The 11,987-nt window shown below is 49.6% G+C and overlaps 1 protein-coding gene across 1 annotated transcript in view; it reads right to left on the minus strand.

Moving 5' to 3' along the window:
* Positions 1-11,119, minus strand: part of LOC115118537 (probable methyltransferase-like protein 24) — a 75,946-nt gene extending 64,827 nt beyond the window's left edge. The window contains 1 exon segment of the mRNA XM_065026289.1: positions 10,407-11,119. Within this exon segment, the coding sequence (XP_064882361.1) occupies positions 10,407-10,745 (339 nt within the window). The 5' untranslated portion in view covers positions 10,746-11,119.
* Between the last annotated feature and the right edge of the window lie 868 nt (positions 11,120-11,987).

The following is an 11,987-nucleotide window of genomic DNA, read 5'->3' on the forward strand; positions in this document are numbered from 1 at the left end:
CAGGAGAGAGACTGAGACAGGAGAGAGAAGAAGACAGGAGAGAGAAGAAGACAGAGATAGAGAAGAAGACAGGAGAGAGACTGAGACAGAGACTGAGAGAGAGAGACTGAGACAGGAGAGAGAAGACAGAGAGAGACTGAGACAGGAGAGGAAGACTGAGACAGGAGAGAGACAGAGAGAGACAGGACAGAGAGAGAAGAAGACAGGAGAGAGAAGAAGACAGGAGAGAGAAGAACTGAGACAGAGAAGACAGAGAGAGGCTGAAGACAGGAGAGAGACTGAGACAGGAGAGAGAGACTGAGACAGGAGAGAGACTGAGACAGAGAGAGACTGAGGAGAGAGACTGAGACAGGAGACAGGAGAGAGACTGAGACAGGAGAGAGACTGACAGACAGGAGAGAGAAGAGACAGGAGAGAGAAGAGACAGGAGAGAGACTGAGACAGGAGAGAGACTGAGACAGGAGAGAGACTGAGACAGGAGAGAGAGAGACAGGAGAGAAGATAGGAGAGGGAAGAAGACAGGAGAGAGACTGAGACAGGAGAGAGACTGAGACAGGAGAGAGACTGAGACAGGAGAGAGACTGAGACAGGAGAGAGACAGACAGGCTGAGACTGAGACAGGAGAGAGACTGAGACAGGAGAGAGAAGAAGACAGGAGAGAGACTGAGACAGGAGAGAGACTGAGACAGGAGAGAGACTGAGACAGGAGAGAGAAGAAGACAGGAGAGGGAAGAAGACAGGAGAGAGATAAGAAGACAGGAGAGAGACTGAGACAGAGACAGAGAAGAAGACAGAGAGAGGCTGAGACAGGAGAGAGACTGAGACAGAGAGAGAGAGAAGAAGACAGGAGAGGAAGAAGAAGACAGGAGAGAGAAGAAGACAGGAGAGAGACTGAGACAGGAGAGAGAAGAAGACAGGAGAGAGAAGAAGACAGGAGAGAGACTGAGACAGGAGAGAGACTGAGACAGGAGAGAGACTGAGACAGGAGAGAGACTGAGACAGGAGAGAGAAGAAGACAGGAGAGAGACTGAGACAGGAGAGAGACTGAGATGGGAGAGAGAAGAGGACAGGAGGAAGAAGAAGACAGGAGAGAGACTGAGACAGGAGAGAGAAGAAGACAGGAGAGAGAAGAAGACAGGAGAGAGAAGAAGACAGGAGAGAGACTGAGACTGGAGAGAGACTGAGACAGGAGAGAGAAGAAGACAGAAGAGAGACAGGAGAGAGACTAAGACAGGAGAGAGGCTGATACTGGAGAGAGAAGAAGACAGGAGAGTGACTGAGACAGGATAGAGACTGAAACAGGAGAGAGACTGAGACAGGAGAGAGAAGAAGACAGGAGAGAGACTGAGACAGGAGAGAGAAGAAGACAGGAGAGAGACTGAGACGGGAGAGAGACTGATACAGGAGAGAGACTGAGACAGTATAGAGATGAAGACAGGAGAGAGACTGAGACAGGAGAGAGAAGAAGACAGGAGAGAGAAGAAGACAGGAGAGAGACTGAGACAGGAGAGAGACCCTAGACAGGAGAGAGACTAAGACAGGATAGAGACTGAGACAGGAGAGAGACTGAAACAGGACAGAGAAGAAGACAGGAGAGGGAAGAAGACAGGAGAGAGGAAGACAGGAGAGAGACCCTAGACAGGAGAGAGACTGAGACAGGAGAGAGATTGAGACAGGAGAGGGAAGAAGACAGGAGATAGACTGAGACAGGAGAGAGACTGAGACAGGAGAGAGACTGAGACAGGAGAGAGTCTGAGACAGGAGAGAGACTGAGACAGGAGAGAGACTGAGACAGGAGAGAGACTGAGACAGGATAGGAGAGAGAGAGAAGAGACAGGAGAGAGACTGAGACAGGAGACAGAAGAAGACAGACAGACTGAGGAGAGAGACTGAGACAGGAGAGAGACTGAGACAGGAGAGAGAAGAAGACAGAGAGAGAGACTGAGACAGGAGAGAGAGAAGGAGAAGACTGAGACAGGAGAGAGACGGAGACAGGAGAGAGACTGAGACAGGAGAGAGACTGAGACAGGAGAGAGAAGAAGACAGGAGAGAGAAGAAGACAGGAGAGAGACTGAGACAGGAGAGAGAGACAGAGAGAGACTGAGACAGGAGAGAGACTGAGACAGGAGAGAGACTGAGACAGGAGAGAGACAGGAGAGACAGAGAGAGAGACAGGAGAAGACAGGAGAGAGACTGAGACAGGAGAGAGAAGAGACAGAGAGAGAGACTGAGACAGGAGAGAGAGACAGGAGAGAAGACAGGAGAGAGAAGAAGACAGGAGAGAGACTGAGACAGGAGAGAGACAGAGAGAGAAGACAGGAGAGAGAAGAAGACAGGAGAGAGACTGAGACAGGAGAGAGAGAGACTGAGACAGGAGAGAGACTGAGACAGGAGAGAGACTGAGACAGGAGAGAGACTGAGACAGGAGAAAGAAGAAGACAGGAGAGAGACTGAGACAGGAGAGAGACTGAGACAGGAGAGAGACTGAGACAGGAGAGAGACTGAGACAGGAGAGAGAAGAAGACAGGAGAGAGACTGAGACAGGAGAGAGAAGAAGACAGGAGAGAGAAGAAGACAGGAGAGAGACTGAGACAGGAGAGAGACTGAGACAGGAGAGAGAATGAGACAGGAGAGAGAATGAGACAGGAGATAGATTGAGACAGGAGAGAGAAGAAGACAGGAGAGAGACTGAGAAGGAGAGAGAAGAAGACAGGAGAGTGACTGAGACAGGATAGAGACTGAGACAGGAGAGAGACTGAGACAGGAGAGAGAAGAAGACAGGAGAGAGACTGAGACAGGAGAGAGAAGAAGACAGAGAGAGAGAGACTGAGACAGGAGAGAGAAGAAGGAGAGAGACTGAGACAGGAGAGAGACTGAGACAGACAGGAGAGAGACTGAAGACAGGAGAGAGACTGAGACAGGAGAGAAGAAGGAGAGAGAGGAGACAGGAGACAGAGACAGGAGAGAGAAGAAGACAGGAGAGAGAAGAAGACAGAGAGAGACTGAGACAGGAGAGAGAAGACAGAGAGAGACTGAGACAGAGAGAGAGACTAAGACAGGAGAGAGACTGAGACAGGAGACTGAGACTGAGACAGGAGAGAGAAGAAGACAGAGACTGAGAAGACAGAGAGAGGGAAGAAGACAGGAGAGAGACTGAGACAGACAGAGAAGAAGACAGGAGAGAGACTGAGACAGGAGAGAGACTGAGACAGGGAGAGAGAAGAAGACAGGAGAGGGAAGAAGACTGAGACTGAGAAGAGAGAGACAGGAGAGAGACTGAGACAGGACAGAGAAGAAGACAGGAGAGAGGCTGAGACAGGAGAGAGACTGAGACAGGACAGAGAAGAAGACAGGGGAGGGAAGAAGACAGGAGAGAGGCTGATACTGGAGAGAGAAGAAGACAGGAGAGTGACTGAGACAGGATAGAGACTGAAACAGGAGAGAGACTGAGACAGGAGAGAGAAGAAGACAGGAGAGAGACTGAGACAGGAGAGAGAAGAAGACAGGAGAGAGACTGAGACGGGAGAGAGACTGATACAGGAGAGAGACTGAGACAGTATAGAGATGAAGACAGGAGAGAGACTGAGACAGGAGAATGAAGAATACAGGAGAGAGACTGAGACAGGAGAGAGAAGAAGACAGGAGAGAGAAGAAGACAGGAGAGAGACTGAGACAGGAGAGAGACCCTAGACAGGAGAGAGACTAAGACAGGAGAGAGACTGAGACAGGAGAGAGACTGAAACAGGACAGAGAAGAAGACAGGAGAGGGAAGAAGACAGGAGAGAGGAAGACAGGAGAGAGACCCTAGACAGGAGAGAGACTGAGACAGGAGAGAGACTGAGACAGGAGAGAGACTGAGACAGGAGAGAGACTGAGACAGGAGAGAGACTGAGACAGGAGAGAGACTGAGACAGGAGAGAGAAGACAGGAGAGAGACTGAGACAGACAGAGAAGACAGAGACTGAAGACAGGAGAGAGAAGAAGACAGGAGAGAGACTGAGACAGGAGAGAGAAGAAGACAGGAGAGAGAAGAGACAGGAGAGAGACTGAGACAGAGACTGAGACAGGAGAGAGGAAGACTGAGACAGGAGAGAGACTGAAGACAGGAGAGAGACTGAGACAGGAGAGAGACTGAGACAGGAGAGAGAAGAGACAGGAGAGAGACTGAGACAGGAGAGAGACTGAGACAGGAGAGAGAAGAAGACAGGAGAGAGACTGAGACAGGAGAGAGAAGAAGACAGGAGAGAGACTGAGACAGGAGAGAGACTGAGACAGGAGAGAGACTGAGACAGGAGAGAGACTGAGACAGGAGAGAGACTGAGACAGGAGAGAGACAGACAGGCTGAGACTGAGACAGGAGAGAGACTGAGACAGGAGATAGAATAAGACAGGAGAGAGACTGAGACAGGAGAGAGACTGAGACAGGAGAGAGACTGAGACAGGAGAGAGAAGAAGACAGAGGAGACAGAGAGAGACACTGAGACAGGAGAGAGACTGAGACAGGAGAGAGACTGAGAGAGAGAGACAGAGAGAGAAGAAGACAGGAGAGAGACTGAGACAGGAGAGAGAAGACGACAGGAGAGAGACTGAGACAGGAGAGAGACAGGAGAGAGAGACAGGAGAGAGAAGAAGACAGGAGAGAGACTGAGACGGGAGAGAGACTGAGACAGGAGAGAGAAGAAGACAGGAGAGAGAAGAAGACAGGAGAGAGACTGAGACAGGAGAGAGACTGAGAAAGGAGAGAGACAGGATAGACTGAGACAGGAGGAGACTGAGACAGGAGAGAGAAGACAGGAGAGAGACTGAGACAGGAGAGAGAGGAGAGAGAGACTGAGACAGGAGAGAGACGAAGACAGGAGAGAGACTGAGACAGGAGAGAGACTGAGACAGGAGAGAGACAGACAGGCTGAGACTGAGACAGGAGAGAGACTGAGACAGGAGATAGAATAAGACAGGAGAGAGACTGAGACAGGAGAGAGACTGAGACAGGAGAGAGAAGACGACAGGAGAGAGACTGAGACAGGAGAGAGACTGAGACAGGAGAGAGACTGAAGACAGGAGAGAGACTGAGACAGGAGAGAGACTGAGACAGGAGAGAGAAGAAGACAGAGAGAGACTGAGACAGGAGAGAGACTGAGACAGGAGAGAGACTGAGACAGGAGAGAGACTGAGACAGGAGAGAGACTGAGACAGAGAAAGAAGAAGACAGGAGAGAGACTGAGAGACAGACAGGAGAGAGAGACTGAGACAGGAGAGAGACTGAGACAGGAGAGAGACTGAGACAGGAGAGAGAAGACGACAGGAGAGAGACTGAGACAGGAGAGAGAAGAAGACAGGAGAGAGAAGAAGACAGGAGAGAGACTGAGACAGGAGAGAGACTGAGACAGGAGAGAGACTGAGACAGGAGAGAGACTGAGACAGGAGATAGATTGAGACAGGAGAGAGAAGAAGACAGGAGAGAGACTGAGAAGGAGAGAGAAGAAGACAGGAGAGTGACTGAGACAGGATAGAGACTGAGACAGGAGAGAGACTGAGACAGGAGAGAGAAGAAGACAGGAGAGAGACTGAGACAGGAGAGAGAAGAAGACAGGAGAGAGACTGAGACGGGAGAGAGACTGATACAGGAGAGAGACTGAGACAGTATAGAGATGAAGACAGGAGAGAGACTGAGACAGGAGAATGAAGAATACAGGAGAGAGACAGAGACAGGAGAGAGAAGGAAGACAGACAGGAGAAGAAGACAGGAGAGACTGAGACAGGAGAGAGACCCTAGACAGGAGAGAGACTAAGACAGGAGAGAGACTGAGACAGGAGAGAGACTGAGACAGGACAGAGAAGAAGACAGGAGAGGGAAGAAGACAGGAGAGAGACTGAGACAGGACAGAGAAGAAGACAGGAGAGAGGCTGAGACAGGAGAGAGACTGAGACAGGAGAGAGAAGAAGACAGGAGAGGGAAGAAGACATGTGAGATAAGAAGACAGGAGAGAGACTGAGACAGGACAGAGAAGAAGACAGGAGAGAGAAGAAGACAGGAGAGAGACTGAGACAGGAGAGAGAAGAAGACAGGAGAGGACTGAGACAGGAGAGACTGAAGACAGGAGAGAGACTGAGACAGGAGAGAGAGAAGAAGACAGGAGAGAGACTGAGACAGGAGAGAGAGAAGAAGACAGGAGACTGAGACAGGAGAGAGACTGAGACAGGAGAGAGACTGAGACAGGAGAGAGAAGAAGACAGGAGAGAGACTGAGACAGGAGAGAGACTGAGATACAGGAGAGAGACTGAGACAGGAGAGAGAAGAAGACAGGAGAGAGAAGAAGACAGGAGAGAGACTGAGACAGGAGAGAGACCCTAGACAGGAGAGAGAGAAGACAGGAGAGAGACTGAGACAGGAGAGAGACTGAGACAGGACAGAGAAGAAGACAGGAGAGAGAAGAAGACAGGAGAGAGACTGAGACAGGAGAGAGAAGAAGACAGGAGAGAGACTGAGACAGGAGAGAGACTGAGACAGGAGAGAAGAGACAGGAGAGAAGAAGAAGACAGGAGAGAGACTGAGACAGGAGAGGAGAGAGAAGAAGACAGGAGAGAGACTGAGACAGGAGAGAGACTGAGACAGGAGAGAGAAGACAGGAGAGAGACTGAGACAGGAGAGATGAAGACAGAAGACTGAGAGGAGAAGAAGACAGGAGAGAGACTGAGACAGGAGAGAGAGAAGACAGGAGAGAGAAGAAGACAGGAGAGAGACTGAGACAGAAGAGGAGAGACTGAGACAGGAGAGAGACTGAGACAGGAGAGAGAAGAGACAGGAGAGAGACTGAGACAGGAGAGAGACTGAGACAGGACAGAGAGAGACAGGAGAGGGAAGAGACAGGAGAGAGAAGAAGACAGGAGAGAGACTGAGACAGGAGAGAGACTGAGAAAGGAGAGAGAAGGAGACAGGAGAGAGACTGAGACAGGAGAGAGACTGAGACAGGAGAGAGTCTGAGACAGGAGAGAGACTGAGACAGGAGAGAGACTGAGACAGGAGAGAGAAGATAGGAGAGAGACTGAGACAGGACAGAGACTGAGACAGGATAGAGACAGACAGGAGAGAGAAGAAGACAGGAGAGAGACTGAGACAGGAGAGAGACTGAGACAGGAGAGAGAAGAAGACAGGAGAGAGACTGAGACAGGAGAGAGACTGAGACAGGAGAGAGACTGAGACAGGAGAGAGACGGAGACAGGAGAGAGAAGAAAACAGGAGCGAGACTGAGACAGGACAGAGAAGAAGATAGGAGAGGGAAGAAGACAGGAGAGAGACTGAGACAGGAGAGAGACTGAGACAGGAGAGAGACTGAGACAGGAGAGAGACTGAGACAGGAGAGAGATAGAATAAGACAGGAGAGAGACTGAGACAGGAGAGAGACTGAGACAGAGAGACAGGAAGAGACTGAGACAGGAGAGAGAAGGGGACAGGAGAGAGAGACAGAAGACAGGAGAGAGACTGAGACGGGAGAGAGACTGAGACAGGAGAGAGAAGAAGACAGGAGAGAGAAGAAGACAGGAGAGAGAAGAAGACAGGAGAGAGACTGAGACAGGAGAGAGACTGAGAAAGGAGATAGACTGAGACAGGAGAGAGACTGAGACAGGAGAAAGAAGAAGACAGGAGAGAGACTGAGACAGGAGAGAGACTGAGAAAGGAGAGAGACTGAGACAGGAGAGAGACTGAGACATGAGAAAGAAGAAGATAGGAGAGAGACTGAGACAGGAGAGAGAAGAAGACAGGAGAGAGAAGAAGACAGGAGAGAGACTGTGGCAGGATAGAGACTGATACAGGAGAGAGAATGAGACAGGAGAGAGAATGAGACAGGAGATAGATTGAGACAGGAGAGAGAAGAAGACAGGAGAGAGACTGAGAAGGAGAGAGAAGAAGACAGGAGAGTGACTGAGACAGGATAGAGACTGAGACAGGAGAGAGACTGAGACAGGAGAGAGAAGAAGACAGGAGAGAGACTGAGACAGGAGAGAGAAGAAGACAGGAGAGAGACTGAGACGGGAGAGAGACTGATACAGGAGAGAGACTGAGACAGTATAGAGATGAAGACAGGAGAGAGACTGAGACAGGAGAATGAAGAATACAGGAGAGAGACAGAGACAGGAGAGAGAAGAAGACAGGAGAGAGAAGAAGACAGGAGAGACTGAGACAGGAGAGAGACCCTAGACAGGAGAGAGACTAAGACAGGAGAGAGACTGAGACAGGAGAGAGACTGAGACAGGACAGAGAAGAAGACAGGAGAGGGAAGAAGACAGGAGAGAGGAAGACAGGAGAGAGACTGAGACAGTATAGAGATGAAGACAGGAGAGAGACTGAGACAGGAGAATGAAGAATACAGGAGAGAGACAGAGACAGGAGAGAGACTGAAGACAGAAGAAGACAGGAGAGAGAGACAGAAGAAGACAGAGAGAGACTGAGACAGGAGAGAGAGAGAGACAGGAGAGAGACTAGACAGGAGAGAGAAGAAGACAGGAGAGAGACTGAGACAGGAGAGAGACTGAGACAGGAGAGAGACTGAAGACAGGAGAGAGACTGAGACAGGACAGAGAAGAAGACAGGAGAGGGAAGAAGACAGGAGAGAGGAAGACAGGAGAGAGACTGAGACAGGAGAGAGACCCTAGACAGGAGAGAGACTGAGACAGGAGAGAGACTGAGACAGGAGAGAGACTGATACAGGAGAGAGACCGAGACAGGAGAGAGAAGAAGACAGGAGAGAGACTGAGACAGGAGAGAGACTGAGACAGGAGAGAGAAGAAGACAGGAGAGAGACTGAGACAGGAGAGAGACTGAGACAGGAGAGAGACTGAGACAGGAGAAAGAAGAAGACATGAGAGAGACTGAGACAGGAGAGAGACTGAGACAGGAGAGAGACTGATACAGGAGAGAGACTGAGACAGGAGAGAGAAGAAGACAGGAGAGAGACTGATACAGGAGAGAGACTGAGACAGGAGAGAGACTGAGACAGGAGAGAGACTGAGACAGGAGAGAGAAGAAGACAGGAGAGAGACTGAGACAGGAGAGAGACTGAGACAGGAGAGAGACTGAGACAGGAGAAATATGGGGGAGTGGAAGGAGATATGTCTTTGTCTCTCCGTTGGACATTGGGACTCCCGCCCTAAAGTTACTTTGTTGCAAATCTTTACACCCCTGGTTCAAACAGTGAGTCATCTTTGGCCCACCCACCTTCACACGTTAACATCTAACAGCATATCAACTATTTAACCAACTAATGTGAGTCATCTTTGGGCCACCCACCTTCACACGTTAACATCTAACAGCATATCAACTATTTAACCAACTAATGTGAGTCATCTTTGGCCCACCCACCTTCACACGTTAACATCTAACAGCATATCAACTATTTAACCAACTAATGTGAGTCATCTTTGGCCCAACCACCTTCACACGTTAACATCTAATAGCATATCAACTATTTAACCAACTAATGTGAGTCATCTTTGGCCCACCCACCTTCACACGTTAACATCTAATAGCATATCAACTATTTAACCAACTAATGTGAGTCATCTTTGGCCCACCCACCTTCACACATTAACATCTAACAGCATATCAACTATTTAACCAACTAATGTGAGTCATCTTTGGCCCACCCACCTTCACACGTTAACATCTAACAGCATATCAACTATTTAACCAAGTAATGTGAGTCATCTTTGGCCCACCCACCTTCACACATTAACATCTAACAGCATATCAACTATTTAACCAACTAATGTGAGTCATCTTTGGGCCACCCACCTTCACACGTTAACATCTAATAGCATATCAACTATTTAACCAAGTAATGCTGGTTATTTCACTCACTGCACATTTCAGTGTTCTCAGGTCTTTCTGCACAGTCAGAAGTTTCCGCGTCAGAGTCTTTCAGTTTGAGAGTATCTTTCTCAGTCTCAGAGTCTATCAGATAAAGTATTTCCCCCGACTGGTGTGTCTGTTGCCTTTAGTACAGTAAAACAGCTCAGCTCGACCACACAGGAGTCCGTTCCCTCTCTGTAACCTAAGGAACGTCAGTTCCTCTGCCGCTCCTCTCTCTCCCCTCTTCAGCCTACAGCTCTTAGAGACTGCACTCTATTGATCCCACTGCCCTTCTCCTCTTCTGTCTGTCAGCCTCAAAGGATTAAGCAGCTTTGTGCCAACAGTGAGTGAACGAGCGCTCCTGAACGTCCCCTTATCAACTCTCCCTCAGTGACTCACTGCTCCAGGTGGGTATCATCCACTAAGCTCTGCTCTCGGATCCGATAATACTTATACAGTTCCACAAATATGAACAATTCAACAGCAGATACTGACGTCTGATCAGATAAGTGCTTAGTGGTCACATCACCCTACGGCAGGTATAATCGCTCTCACTCACCTTTCTGTTCGGGCGTAGAGGTGGGCAGCATGTGGAGGGGTCCTCCCCGCCCACTGTCTTCCCCGCTACAGAGTCCTTCTTCGGCGTGCTTCTGTAGGACACCCTTCTCTTCACAGCTCTGTCCCCAACCTGGCTCTCCGTGGGGTCTGCGACCCCCAGTTTCCTTTCCCCGCTGTCCAGTAGCACCTGGCTGGTCTGTGTGGGACGTCCCAAGGTGAGGGGCGAAGGTGCCCCCCTCCTTTCCCCCAGTTCCAGGTAAACATGTAGACAGACACAGAGAGCGGTGAGGAGAAGACACAGGCGCAGAGCCAGTCCTCTAGTCAGTCTGTCTCTCCACATGCCTGGATACACTGTCTATCTCACTTTTCCCTTGTTTCTCTCTTTCTCGCCTCCTGAACAGTGAGATTGTTGATCTCGCTCTCTTTCTCTATCCCATTCTTCTTCTCCTGATCCTTTGAGTGGTGTGTCTCTCTCTTGTCTTCCTTCTCTCCTTCCTTTCCTCCTAAGTCCACAGTTGGATCAAGATAAGTATGAGCATTACTGAAGGTTTGTGAGACAGGAGGACACCTGTTCATCACAAAACAACTATGTCAGTGTGAGTGAGTGTGTGTGTGTGTGAGTGTGTGTGTGTGCCTGTGTGATTTAGTATGTGTGTGTGTGTGTCTCTCTCTCTCTCTCTGTATGTGTCAGTGTGTGTGAACCTCTGCACATTGACTCGGTGGAATAGAGTGTGCCGCTCTCTATGAAAAGTTTTGGAACTTCTCCCCTCCCTGTCCTAGCCCTCACACCCCTTTCTCACACACACCCCTCTCACTCCGTCTGACCCCTCCCTCTCTCCCTCGCTCCGTTCCCCTGTGTCTTGGGTTACTGTGTAACTCTACACCGGGCAGGGCCAACACATCCACAGCTAGCTGTCACCAAGGCCTCACATTCTCTCTCTACAGACACTGTTTCATACAGGAGATCATAGAGAGATGGAAGGAGAGAGACAGAGAGACAAAGAGAGAGAAGGAAGGTGAGAAGGTGAGAGAGAGAGAGAAAGGGACAAGGAGACAGGGAAGTGCAGTCTTGGAGAGTGAAGAACTGTATGACCTGTGTGTTTGTGCAGTCTATCACAGAAAGAGAGGAGAGAGGGAAAAGAAAACAAACATGAAGAATGGAGAAGAGAGGGATACAGAAGAAAGTGTTTCAGTGTTTGAAATGAAGGGCTGAGTGAGTGTTCTTCATCTACCTTAGCTCTCTCTCTCTCTCTCTCTCTCTCTTTCTCTCTCTCTCTCTCTCTCTCTCTCCCTCTTTCTCTCTCTCTCTCTCGCTCTCTCTCTCTCTCTCTCTCCCTCGCTCTCTCTCTCTCTCTCTTTTCTCTCTCTCTCTCTCTCTCTCTCTCTCTCTCTCCCTCTTTCTCTCTCTCGCTCTCTCTCTCTCTCTCTCTCTCGCTCTCTCTCTCTCTCTCTCTCTATTTCTCATTCTCTGTCCCTCTCTTCCTCATTCTCTCTTTTTTTCTCTTTCTCTCTCACTCCATCTCTCTCTGTCTCTCTCTTTCTGCTCGCTGCAATCTGAAAACTCGGGCTATAAACATGATTA

The sequence above is a fragment of the Oncorhynchus nerka genome, linkage group LG13 (assembly GCF_034236695.1).
Source record: "Oncorhynchus nerka isolate Pitt River linkage group LG13, Oner_Uvic_2.0, whole genome shotgun sequence".
NCBI classification, from domain to species: Eukaryota; Metazoa; Chordata; class Actinopteri; order Salmoniformes; family Salmonidae; genus Oncorhynchus; species Oncorhynchus nerka.